General features: G+C 36.8%; 1 protein-coding gene across 1 annotated transcript; it reads right to left on the reverse strand.

Annotated features, from left to right (window-relative positions):
• Positions 1-1,347: 1,347 nt before the first annotated feature.
• LOC100368605 (putative G protein-coupled receptor 19) lies at positions 1,348-14,447 on the reverse strand. Its single transcript, XM_002741243.3, has 2 exons — positions 13,233-14,447; positions 1,348-3,807 (listed from the first exon to the last, which is right to left on the reverse strand). The coding sequence occupies exon 1, from the start codon at positions 14,403-14,405 to the stop codon at positions 13,236-13,238; it is 1,170 nt and encodes a 389-aa protein (XP_002741289.2). The 5' UTR covers positions 14,406-14,447; the 3' UTR covers positions 1,348-3,807; positions 13,233-13,235.
• Positions 14,448-14,974: the final 527 nt, after the last annotated feature.

A 14,974-nucleotide genomic window follows, 5' to 3' on the forward strand; every position in this document is an offset into this window, starting at 1 on the left:
TAATAATCAGCATTAATATGAAAAGTGTTTATGATAAAAACATTTCGGGGATGTTTTTGCATATAACACATTATGTAAAGTTGTTCTACCTGTAAAACGTATTGAAAATTGTTCATTATCGAAACACTTTTAAAAGACTTTTTCTACCACAAACATTATTGAAAAGAATTATTAAAGAAACACTTTAAAAAGTGCTTCCACGCACGTATTTCTCGGCTCAGTAAATCTAAATCGGTTCAAGTTTTTGCTTCATTACCGAACAATGACCTGTCACATGCTCTTGATAGTAAATGTTCAATCGTTGATTGAGCGTGCACACGACACAAGTTACCAGTTACTTCAACACGCAAAAAGAGTTCATCGTGAACTGAACATCTAGCTAAGCAAACAAGTTATATAAAGCTATTTATTACTGAAAATACTAAAATCAATAAATTTATCGCTACGTGCACAGTATGTCTGCTGCGAATGGTGTGTAAATATGCTGTATACAGTCAATAGACACATACAAACTTTAGGAATCATGCAATGTTTCAGGTTGAAAGATTGCATGACTGTGTGTTTAGTTAATCTCATGAACACAAATCTGTCTTATTCATTAGCACTTTCTGAAACATTAATGGAATTTTATTTTGCTTTCTGAAGTGATTCAAATTGAACAGATTTCGAGAAAAATGTTTAAATCACATGAGTGAATGTTCTGATTAGAACTACCGACACTATTCACCAAATGCGGAGTAACTCCACTAGGCAAAAAAATCAATAGTTTAATAAGCCATATACGAGTACATACAATTATTTCTCCCACAAACTTGTGCCTTGATTGTTACTGACGTGTTTGAATATTGAGTATTTGAATTTAATAAAGTCGTGACATCATAATACATATCCGCTGTTGGCAATGCACATTTCAATTAAAGAACAGAAGATATCATTAGAAAATGAACAATATGTATAGTATCAAAGCAACGGGACTTGCAGCTTTCACCTATATGTAATATAAAAGCACTTGCTGTTTTCAACAAAAAGTCGAAAATATCACTTTTTACCAAAAATGACAAAAATATTTACCAAAATTAGAGAATTGAAGATATCATCATGAAATGAACAAATCTAAGAAAGGTCTACGCAAGATATATGTACACAAAGTACCAAAGCATTCAGGCTTGTAGTTTTCAAGAAGAAGTCGAAAAAGTAAAACATTGACACGGACGACGACGATATGATAAGCTCCGCTCGACAAAGTCGACAGCGGAGCTAAAACAATGAATGTGGCAAACCAGACAAAAACATGGTATATATCAATATTGTTATTTTTACTTCTAAAATATGCAACATAAACACGTGTAGCGCAAATAAATGACTTTATTCAAATACAATTACAATGAAAAATATCACATTTAAAAAAATGTCATCAATATTAATTGTTGGCAGTATTACACAATGAATATATAATATTTTTGAAAGTTACAAAAATATACTTCACACAGTGAATGTACATGAAAATCGTGATTGGTTCAGGGTATGGTTGATTGTGCAAGGTATCGTGGGTAATAGTATTGGGTCAGATTAAAGACCTTAGAAAAGAATGATAGAGAACTGTGATGCTTAACAATGAAAATTAGCATATGTTCTACGCGATGCCATATTGTACATTTCAAATTTATGTTTTTACTTTGGTAGAAGAAAAATACTCTCAACTCTGTTCTAACTGTAAGTGCGGCTAAAACCAAGCAAACTTTATCATTCTAGTCTCAGGTAATATGATATCCAATCCCCCCCCCCAATTTACCATTTGCCCGTATTCGCTTGTCTTCAGCGTGTAATTATCGTAATCTGTTAAAAAAGATACTTGTGGAGTGGTAAATATATGATAATGATGCACACATTAGCAGACTTTGCCACACTTTGTTCAAAATATAATTAAATTAACACCTTCACAAATCATTACATATACTGATAAATTATTGAAATTCCGAATATATTTGGAAAATTAATGTTGAAAATGACGATAAAACATCTACACTGGGAATATACAAGAACTTATATTATAAGAAGTTAAATGTAATCTTAGAAAATTTCGCCGAAAGAAGTGATACGACCACACAAAGTGTATGATTAGCCAAGACAATGTCATAACCACATTGGTCATATTGATACGTATACTCGTAATAGAGAGACGTTCTTTTAGGGTTTCATTAAGATTGGACCGGGATGAAGTAAACCTAAATTATGAAAAATGGCAAAACAAACATGAAACAGCGAATGTCAGTTTAAATACTAATAGTATAAAATAAACAAATTAGTTCATTAAATTGCATCATTCGTAAGTTTTTTCATTATATAAACACATTGTTTCACATCGATTCAATTTATGAACATGCACTCCGTTACGATATATAACAGTTAAAGTGAGGGTCGTCACCTGCGCACGCGCGGGAATCGAGTCCCAAGCGATGATTACAACACCCGCTAAGAACGCAAAGTCTCATGCTTGATGCTTGTAGATGCTTGTTTGTAAACAATGACATGCTATGGCCACTTGACGCATGCGTAGGTGACGACTCCCCGCTTTAAAGTGAAATAGACCGACGGCGATTCGTGATCAGCAGCATATCGTGACTAGGAACAATCCGTGACCAAGAGCGTAGCTGTTGTAAACCCAGTCAGCTGGCGCACACCTGATATATCTCATCTAAGTGTATGGCCGTCGCTAATTGGCTGCTGAGCTGAAATACCAATTTTTAGTTTCAAATACTCAAGGAAAGTATTCTAGGTTCTTCGTGTAATTAGATGTTCGTATGCAAGGATTTTTCCACACAGAAACGACGAATTCGGCCGAATTTTGTTATAGGATGATTTAATATAACCCCAACGGACCGTATTTTGTAGGATTCTGAAAAACGCGTTTCACAAATTGTCTCTTATTTAATTTTATGCGTCATTCAAGATGGCGGCCCCCATATAGTAAATATCGCATTTAGTTTATTATATCAGGTGTGCGCCAGCTGACTTTGGTTGTAAAGTACAGGGGGAAAAGTAATTGAAAAACAATTATTGTCGTTACAAAAAAACGACTAACAGTTGAATGAAGTAGAAAAGCGCGAATATTCGAGAAGAAATGGCAAATCGATTTGGAATAATATACAAAACAAATCAAGAAAGAATGGTGCATAATGCTGGTAACATTAATTGCATGGGGCGTGTCAGGGTTCAGTTTCAAGTTGAGTATTCAATGTCAATCAGACAACTCTGAACAATTACTGTTGCATGAAACATGGCGTAATCATCAAAACTATATCTATAATATGCGGGGATAGGACAACAATTATTACTGATATTTGTTTCATTCCGATTTTTTCTTGTAATAATATCAATCTTCTACAAATATAGTGTTAAACAATTCATTTTAGACATTAAAAATAATTTTAATATTATATCCCGTGTTACTATCGACAAATGTGATATATTATTAATCGGATGGAATCAAATGATGAAAACAATGTGCATATTTGACCCCAGTTTGTTCGACGTATATCCATTATCTTCTACAACGTGACATTCTCAAAAAAGTCACCATGTGTTGTTCAGCAGGAAATAAATCAACAATCTTGAAAGGCAATTCTGCCAATAGCAATGGATAAGGCATCTTCTTATTAGATTTGTCAAACTGTTAATTAGAAAAGTTTGCTTTCGTCCAGCGTTGCAAATAGGTATCGCAATTATTTGACAGATTTCACTTAGAAAACGCTATTGCCGCAAATGGTCATTCAGAGTAGAAAATATCGTCCAAGTCAGTACGTACATCTATGAGAAAAAAAACAGACTGTTAGTAAAGTAATCCACAAATAGTGTATTATACATCATATATTCACAGGTAATGTAAATCAGCATTAACATCACACCCAATGTACATTCAAAGCGGTAATAGCAAAATGTAATTGCGTCCTCTGACCTGGGTGCAACCTCGCGGGTATCCTTTTTTCACTTGCAAGCGAGTTAATGTCCATATTTCGGCAATGACAGTTACAAACTGACACTGATGACACAAGGAATGTTTACAGCTATTGTCGCTTTAATGATCAAATCCATGATCCATTAAATTTAATTATACATTTAAAATCAAAGAATATACAGCAATAATAGAATAATAAATGTATTACAAAATATGGTCATGTCAAAGAGAGTTCGAACTTAGTGATGGCATCGCTTTTCACGTGTGGTGATAGCCATAAGTAGAGTAAAAGCAAACTGCTGGTCACAGTGCACCCAATGCAATAACTGCCCAATATATTCAGTCTTAAAATCAATACTTACACGAAAATATTTTAAATTAATCTGATGTTATATTTAATCTATTTGTGAAGTGCAACACTAGCTGGCACAGGATTGATTAAATTATTTACGAAGCAGCTCATATTGTGGTCGAATATGACAATCGCAAGTAATCATGAAGCTGGGATTGCAAAGTCGAAGCTGCTTTTTCGTAACATATCCATTCCAGCACGTTTCTGGCGATTAATGTTTATATATGTACTTCAAAGCGGTTTTGACGACCTTGTATAGCATGGATTCATGATTCACACGTGTATATCAATGCCAGAGTGCAATCTAGCTGCATTAATCTACATCTTATTGTCGATCTAATTTTTATTAGTAAATGAACCATATGTTGTGTGTGTGTGGGGGGGGGGGGTAAGCACGTAATTTAGGGCCTCCCCTCGTGAGCTACTTTCCAGTGACAAGCGTGCCTGCATTTGAGCCATTGCACAGTGACGAATGTTTCGCGCGAGTAGTATATGTTAAAGCCGCAGGTCTCCAAGAGAATTTTCTGTCACGCTAAATGCTCAGTTAATGGATGCCCATATATCTCATGTATGCATTGTGTCCCTTAGAGCATTGTGTGGAGAATCCACAATAGCGATTACTCCGTAACACCAAACCATTTAATACGCACTGATGTAACTAAATTGGGTGACATTTATCATTTAGTGATATACGAGTGGAAAAATGCTACAACATCGAGGTCCTCTAGTGTCTGGGTGATTAATTGACCTACTTAATGCAAGAAGATCATTAGCAGCATTAATGATCTCAACTGATTTATCGTTATTGTCCTTCTGTTCATCGATCAACATCGATCATGTTAACGAATGAGTAGTTTTATTTTATTTAATATAGAGCTAGATATTGCTGCGAAGTTGTTATTATTATTATCAATAAATATTATTATAAATCCGAAGTAGAAACTGCGGGACTAATTAAGTCAACGAAATATTCACCAACTCTTGAGTTGATTAAGCATAGCCCTGCATAGCCCTGATGTTTCAGTGATATGTTTATGTAGCCCAAAATGAGTACACACAAACTATATGTCCTAATTTTACAACCTATATTTTTGATACTATGTTTACACATTGAAGATTGCCTGTCTACCTGTCACAATGGAAAACACGAAAACAAAGAAGATGGCCAAATACACGCCAGAAATCAGAACAAATTTTGGCACTTCTTTTATTTAAAGGGGTGGAGAGATACTGCGCAACGTGAAAAAAATGTTTTGAAACCACAGACACGACAACGTGACAGCAATAGCTGGGTCTGCTAGGTGAATATATTATGTTAATAGGTGACTAATGTAATTTAACAAAAAACAAGTCATTGTTAATGATACAGTTCTCATTGCAATTAGGAGAAATGTTATTCATGCCTTAGACAAAGTAATATGGCCAAAAAAAAAACAATTGTTGACTATTATTTGGTCACAAATTGAATTGTTATGGACATATATTGCTGCGTGCATGATGCGTGCAATCAAATTTGATATGCAAATCACTGGTCATGTGACCAGGTAAATTGTTTTGAATTTGTAGTTTATGGTCAGCAATTGAGCGTGAATAATGTACTTATCTAGTATCAGCAATAAACAGCTTTATTAAATGACTTCTGAATTTGCAATCCAAAATATGGCCACAAATATTACAATCAAAATTAACGAAGTTGCCAAACTACGTTGGGCTAGAGAACGTTTTTTTTTTCATTTCAGGCGCAGACACAATAGACAATATTGTTACATTTAAACTGATACAAACAAGCGTTGCTGACGCCACTGTCAGACGCCAGAGTAAACAATTATTAATATCGGTAGTTCGCTAGTTTGTTTTATTTTAAGTAAAATAAAACGACGTGCAAGAAAAATAAGGTATATTCATTTATTAACAAAAATACATTCAACAGTTAACAATAATTCTATGTAAAGGCATTGACCTACGGACGGACAATCGCGAAATGTTGTAAGCAATGAAATTTTCAAATGAAATCCAAGTACAAAACAAAGGATAAGATACAAGAGGCAAACGAAATAGACGGTGAAAGCAAACTTTCCACTCGTTTTAATATCAATATTTCTTTCATTATTCTTTTTTCATTAAACACTACTTTCAAATACATAAACACATTATAGTAGTTAACACTTAATCTGCATCATTCTACGAGGTCGTGCTAAGGCTGGAAGAAAAGCTAGAAAAAATTCCCAAATTTGTTTTGAAAAATCAGTACTTATTCGCTGTCACCCTGCTCTGGTGATGGTGGGCGTGTCGGCGGTGGCGATTTCGGCAACAGTGGCTGGGTTGCGGAGGGGTTGTTGTATACGGCGGGAATGTTGACCCATAGTATGGAGACTGCATCATACTTGTATGTGGATACCAGTATTGCCATGGATATTGGTACGGGGCAGGCTGTGTTGTATTATTGTCAACACTTGGGACGGTGTGTGGGATACTTGGACTTTGAAAACTCATATATGGTGCTGTGAAAATACTAGAACGTTCACGGTTCGGCACTGTACTGGTTGTCACGGCGGTGTGTAATTCCACGGCGTCGCAGGGAGACTGTGACATGAGAGGTATACGTGGCGTAATTATGCTTCTATCATATTCACTTTGACTGCGAGTTTGAGTGTGACTCACTGATCTAATCATTCTTTCCCTGACCGGATCTGGCACCCTGCGTGCATAAGAACTATATTTCTGAAGACGGTTGTGCTTTTGATTGAAGTTGTTAATTATTGTCTGAAAATTGTTACTGGTAGCGCTGATATTACCAGGAACTTTCCATTTAAAGAATAGCGATGTCTTCTTCTATTAGTGGATTACGGGGAACAATACCGACGCTGCCATGAATAAGATACTTCTCTTTATTCGAATTTACTAAAGCGCTGTATACTTCAGAATAAAATGAGCATTTTGTTGACTGAAACGCTGTTTTCTATATATCATGTGCGACTTGCTTCTTCTTTAATTCAGCCTTTAATTTAGATAGACATCCCCCGCGGCAGAAATTTCGGATTTGTATTCCGGGTGGTTTGCAACAATTCCACACTGTTCAGGTGTCATACATTTGTCGTACGGACATCTTCGTTTGTCATGATTCCCGTAAGTATGGCAGTTGGCACACTTTTTTTTGTCCCGGACCTCGACGGGGCTCGTTACAGAACATATTTCGTCTTGGCCAGATCCAACTCAGTCGTCAATTCACCTACTTCAACTTCCAGCGCCTCCAATGCTGTCACTACTCCTTTCATCAGATGCTACACACGGAGAGGTGTCCGAATTGTCAATACCGAGTTTAAACCTCGGTGTTTGTATCTTGGCAACTGCATTTAGTACCAGTACCAACTTCTCAAAATCTGATGCCCGGAAAAACCTCATCGCGGACACACTTGTAAAATCCAGTCGCTTAAAATCATCGACATAGGTTAGCAGTGCTGGGTCGACAGAACTGAGAAATGTGTCAATTACTTTACGATGCTGCGAAGTGCCTTCCATTTTACAACACCATGTTATGAAATCGACAATGTGAAATTGGCGGCAACGATTTCATATTGATTCTTTTTACAGGGGTGTAATCACATTTTTTGGTGTGTATTATTCTTATTCACAAGTGCATTTCAACATGACCAAAACTATTCGTTAGTGAATATTCACTGTTCTTCCAGCAATACATTACAGGTATATTCCATCAAATGCCGCCCAGAATAAACTTGACTTTATCTCAGACAACTAATTTATTAGTTGTCTGAGACTTTGTATAACATCCCTGTACTATCTTGTAATAATAGTAAGTGATGGGCAGATGAATATGCCACATCGCGTTATTACTTCCAGACAGGATGAAACGATCTCAAAAAGGGCGGTATTTTATCCGTGGCAAGAGTATAGGCACAGATCTCAGAGGACTGATTGTTCATGAACTTGAATCGCTAGGAGCTCAAAAATGCACAGGACATTCCCCAAAGTTGCTGTCAAGTTGTCCGTAGATATTAAAACAGTCAGACGCTTATGGAATATTTATTGTGAGACCAGAGATGTACTACCACGTAAACACGGCAGAAGGCATGGATCAGGAAAACTTTCTGATCCGGATGAAGACCTAATTGAGGGACTGAAAAAAAAAGGCCTTCAATAACGTATGCTGAAATCAAAGAGGAGCTTCTTCGTTACGCGCCTGTAGAAAATGTTTCCAGAAGTACAAACGGAAGAACAGTTCGGGAAAAATAAAGGGGTGGTAATTGGACACTTAAACTGTTGTACCAATACCACAGCAAAAGTTTGCTCCAGAAAATATACGATATTACAACGCCTTTATTCAGTACATTCAAACAAAAAATCCTTACACAGTCAAGTTCATGGATGAATCAGGGGTAAAAATAAACAGTGGCCAGTCGCGCTATGGGCATTTCCCCCGAGGGAGAGATGTATTGAGATTAGTAAATACGCAAACAGTGCCAACTATTCCCTTAGTCTTCTTATAGGTGTAAATGGAGTGAAGTACAGTTACGTCATTGCTGGACCTTCAAATAAAATGAATATTGGAGATTTTTTTCGTTGACGCAGCCGAGGCACATGATAATGATGGTCAACCAATATTGCTACCAGGTGATACTATAGTAGTCGACAATGCACCGATTCACAGACACGAGGGAGAACGTCTTTTGTCGAAATGGTTGGGAGATATGGGAATGGAACTTGTATTTTTGCCAGTGTACTCCCTTGAGCTAAACCCTGTTGAAGTATGTTTTACAAATTGAAAACTGTTCTACAGAGAGACCATTACCGTACTATTTTACATGATAGTGTACCTGTGGCGGTATACGATGTACTTTCCACCATAACGCTTATGGATATTTTAGAGTTTTACAGACACACCAATTATCTGATAGTTTAGTGTTGCAGTACTACGTTCATGTTCAGATTTGTGTAATAAATCTATAACCACATAAAACATGCTGTCTTGTCCTTGATTATTTCTATTTGCTATTTCTCATATTTATGCAGAAGTAAAGTGCATGATACCATATTTTCAAAAAACAAAATGGCTGCCAGCCGGCCATCTTGGATCGAATCGCTAAACCACTATGTATACATAAGTCCCACGTAAAGCACTAAGCACGTGCAAAGAATGATTCGATTCGGCCTAGAGGGTTCTGAAATATTACTCCGGACGAACGGAGAACGAATAAATTCCCCGTTTTCGATTTCTAAGCAATGCTGTATTCCTTGATTTATGTTGAAGGTACATGTTATAATAATTGTTTACCAGCAGAATATTAAGTGTTACAAAGAGCAGTCATACATTTTAATTTGAGAACGGCTGATTAACCCCACAAAAGACAGTATGCGTGAAATATAGTGTGAAGTTAATAAGTTACTATAATGGTGCTGCCATTAATAAAAAATATTAGCACCGCAATATTAGCACCATAATGCACCTAAGGCCCGAGGCACTAGTAATTTATGTAACGGAAACAACCTTTTATTTTCTTTCTATATGTTATACATTATTGATAATACAATATTGTATATGCCGGAATGTAATATAATACTATATAATGAGCCAACTAATTATATAAACTTCCCACTGTGTTTATCAATGTATATAGAAATATGTTTAGTTTTTGGACAAAATATTAGTTTTTATTTTGGCAGGGAATATTAATGTTTTGTTTTGTGGTATTAATGATGACATAGCACTCTGACATAGTCCTGCTGTTGATTACTTCTGTTGAAATTGTATAGTGGGTAATAATATACTTGATAATGAAAGGTGACAGTTGGTTTGCTCTCCACTTACTACCACATACGTTGATAAAGAGGTTGTAACAGTCGTGTATACACTGATGAAAACATACATTCGGTCAAAGACCCCCTTCAAATCAGATCAATATTCAATGTTATGTTAATACATTCTTCTCTGAAGTGACGTAGACATAGAACGTGGCACAGCGCGGGAAACAGGTGTGAACAATGTATGCAGACAATAACGACAATTTCACCTTCATCTTTGCTTCTTCACTGTGTTTTTTATTGTTGTCAAAAGTAAGAAAGTTGCCATGGCAAAATTATTTCAACGCCATAACAATTATGTTTGTCTGAACGTCTCCATGAATAAATAATAATTTAAAAAAAAACACTATAACTGAGTTAAATTATTTAGATTTTCTCATCCATTAGTCATTATTTTCCCGATTTATCTCGTAAAACTAGTTGAACTACTAAAACTTCGACATTGTTGAACACTCAGCCCAGTTATCGTCAATCAATTGCGGAACACTCATTGCATGGTGTAAATACGTTACTCGGGTTAAAATAAAACAAAAATGGTTCTCGCAATAACGGGGTTTACACTACTAAAACACAAGAACACGCTATCCAATTGGGCAAAAGAAGTTATTAATATTCAATTCAATATCAGTTTAGAACAACCTGTGGGATTTAGGAAAAATTGTCATCATCAAGTTACCGGTGCCTATTGGATACGATATCATATGATGATATTACGAGGTTACACCATGAGTATGCACGTAGACATTACTGCGGGAATATTGAGAGACACAATAAGTCATCTTCCCGGTCAAACTACCTCATATGTGAAGCCCAGTACTCAATGAAATAGCAAATATATGAACTTCATATGAACACCTCTACCATTTTGTTATACCATTGCTTTAGTCATTGAGTATTTAGATTTCGCGTCACCTAATAAGGCAGATACCTAGCCCGTTGTCATTTATGGGGATACAATGCTAAATTTGTTAGGATTTGTAAGCTACGTTTTCACTCATGTCTAGATCAGTAGTATGTTTGAGAATAACGGGGTCGCAAAGCTTTTGAGAATTTGTAACCCCATGAATAAAGACCTTCAAGATTCGCATCTGCGGCGGCTTCGCGGGTGACAACAACGAGGATGACATCACCAATATCATGTTCCCATAGTGTTAGGTATAGCAATGTAAAAACTTGAAAATCAGACGTGCTACCTTGTATAAATGTATTCAAAGGTACCAGAATGGCATGATCTCAAGCATTGCATGCAACTAATATGAAATTTGCATATTCAAAGCTCGATCGTTGCAACGCCTTGATTGAAAAGAAAAAAAAAACGTGAAACACGACTGAGTTGTATGTGATGTTTTGTGCAGGCACCCCATAGCCCCACATTGAAATATGCACGGTAGCCTTCATTATCCACTGCCTCTTTGCGCCAGATAGTCACGGGCTTATGGTCAACTTAATGATAAAAGAAGGCTTCTTCACAAATACATTCGAGATGTATGTCTCCTTTATTTAAATGTCAACTTATGTCATTCATCCTGCTTGAGTGTTATATACTTTAGAAAGTGATAAGTGAATTCCAAGATTTGTTTAGTACCGTGACTAATGTACCTATTAACTTACGGTGTTTGTGGAAAAGCGATTTCTCACCCATGGCAACTATATTGGTGTTAATCAACATAGTGCAGTTTAATCGGCAGTGAAGTGGTGGTCGGTACCATCAAAGCCATGATCGGTAGACCCGAGAGAAAATCATATATTTGGGGTGCAATGCCAACAATGTACCAACCACTACACTTACGCTTGCAGACACAGCGGTCGTGAGAAATGCATTGTATCAGTGATATTCAATGTCTGCAACTGTTACATAAGTGACAAAAGCATTCTTACAATAAATGTTTGTTTAACCACATGACTGCGTGGTGGATCTACTGAACGTACTGACATGGGTGTCAAAACAATTTGATGACCTTCGCATTAAATTTATTAATTATTATCATCGCAATAATTATTTCATATACATACTAATCACGTATGTATCCAATATATTGTCAGTAGTAGAACTGGTTGAAGAACGTAATTAGATCATGTCCAAGAAAGGAAACGAAATTGTCGGTTGCGTGTTTACGTGTATGTGTGTGATGTGGTATTAAGATGACGTTATTTTGAAGCAGCGAAATGACGTTTATCTTCATCATTGTTCTATTTCAATTGACAGTTCATTTCATAGGCAGCTTCTTTTATTATTCAGTCTGATCTCTGACAACTCCGAGATTAGCTGACTGGATTGCGAATGAAATGTGACTCGCATGAAAACATAATTGGTAATTTGAGAAAGAGTAGAATAGCGTTTAATGTAACAGACGCGAATTCCAATGACGTGGCGGCTGATTGCGATTATCGTCAACGAAATGCTACAAAAGTTATAATTCCAGTCTGCCGTCATGCATTGTAATGTCCTACACGTTATTACACTGAACAAACAGACTAGTCATTCACAAACCCCCAAATTTTATATAGGTACATGCAAGTTGATATGTTCATAGATATTTATAAGTAATTCACATAAAACAACATTTATTCCAAAAAAACTGAGCGAAATCTGAAATGCTCAATCCTTTTGCCTGTCTTTGGGGCATGAGCTTCAGCTAACAATTCAGTTTTCAAATACATCAAAACTATTTAGTATTTTCACTTTGACAATTAATAGAGATACACGCAATAACAATCAATGCACATGCGTATTAGAGTTTTGATTTTTCCTCGAACGAATACTGTTGTGAGTCCTGCAAACATTTTTAGTTAATAATAAATCATCACTATGGAGTATCGAACAGCGATATTATATTGTGAATATTTGTTGATTGGTGAATGTCGGTTAACATATACACAAGTCACTATGCATGTATATGTACTGGTGTCGATTGACATGTTTGTAGCTGAATGACTTACATTATTCGTTCTACTGTATTTACATTTAAAATATTGACTCTAATGTGCTACTATACTATAATGTATTGCTATAAAATTAAATTACTATAAAAGATGAATCATAATAGTTGTAACTAAACTACTAATATATGTGTTAAAATGTGTGCGTTAAACTGTTATCAATCTTACCTTTTATAGATATGTGTCTGGTCCAGGTCTGGCAGCCAGCGGCCAGGCCATTTTCTTGTCACCTTTCGAGTCTCTATCAAATGTTTTGGTTGGCGTACTCGCACGATAATGTCCATTTCCATTGCTCATGTCGACTACACCGATATGGTTCTTTTTGCCGAACCTAGAGGCGGTTGTTATGGCATATGTGTTACTACGGTAGCATCGCATATTGGACATGCAGAACACTTCTTTGCAACCACGTCGGAAATTTGCATTATAGCAAGAGTAAATGATGGGATTAGACACACTGGATGCAAATGAGACCCAGGTTACGGCAACGTACACTGTTGGGTTGATGTACGTGGAGTGTGAACAGGCGAACCACAGCTGTACAAAGATGAAAGGCGCCCAAGATAGAAAATAGAATATATTTACAATAGAAAGCATTTTGATTGTCTTAACTTTAGTCCTCGGAACCGTGTTCATTGTCCTCTGGAATGTCCTGCCACCTACCCCTACAGTCCAAATATATTTAAATATTCTTATGTAAACCACCAGAATGATAACAACCGGTACGAGAAAGATAATCAGAAATATGAACACAGAGTATATGATAGCTCCAACGCTGCGTGGAATGTACGTGTTACACAATATAGTACCAGGGGGGTAGTCTGATGTCACGGCGCCGTACAAGTAGAATGACGGGCTGGCGATTATTGCGGCGAACAACCAACTGCCAGCGATCATCTGTTTGGCTTTCCCGCGAGTGACTTTGAAGCTGAGTGGGTAGATTATGGTGTAGAACCGATCGAACGCGATAGCCAGGAGTACATACACGGTGGAGCCGGGCGCCAAGATTTGTAAAAATCGAACTATCTTGCACATAAAATCACCGAAGATCCATTCCTCGGTGACAACTCTGGACGCGATGAACGGCATGCAAAAAAACGCAACTAGAAGATCGGCCCACGCTAGAGAGACAACGAAATAATTAGTGGTGCTCTGCATCCGACGGCTTCGATACACCACCACACACACCAAGGTATTTCCGAACACACAGCCGATCCACATGATACACAGGGTTAGCATCTCCAGGATGACATTGGTAGAAGTCCGATAAGGGTCTTGCCAGTCGTGCACATCCGTGCTGTTCATAGTAGCCATGCTGAAACTAGGACTGTTCGTAGCCATTTCTTCAAAGACACGTCATAGGTTTAATGCCAGCAACATGAAATAGAATACTATGTTACGTCGGATGCGTGTCGCCTATCATCAGCGTTGGCGGTTCATCTTGTCAGACGTTGCCATCGCTAGTCACCATGATAAATCACGATGGGGCTGCTTATCTGAAACAAATAAAGAATAGATATCAGACATTTTAACTATAAGTCGTGTAATAACCACCACTATCCACCACGTCAGTCAGAAGAGCAAAATTCACGATATGCCAGTGCATTAATCACATCGAAGCATTAGCTGGCAAATTCTGGAAGATGAATGTTTTGAAAATAAGAAATGCAACCGATAAATTCTGAGAATTGAAATTGTCTTTTTAAGTAATGAATCAAAAGACAGTTCAGTATAGTTCTGCCTACGGCGGAGATATTACAACGACTAAAAGCCAGCACAACGTGCATCATTTAGCCTATCAATTTTATCTAATGATTTTTTTTCACAATCCGTTAACTATATATTGTTTTACGATTGTCCGGTAGGCTATAACGTGTATGAACATTATAACAAAGTACTGTTTGGTTGTA

Source organism: Saccoglossus kowalevskii, chromosome 1 (assembly GCF_978046115.1).
Source record: "Saccoglossus kowalevskii chromosome 1, keSacKowa6.1, whole genome shotgun sequence".
In the NCBI taxonomy this organism is placed as follows: Eukaryota; Metazoa; Hemichordata; class Enteropneusta; family Harrimaniidae; genus Saccoglossus; species Saccoglossus kowalevskii.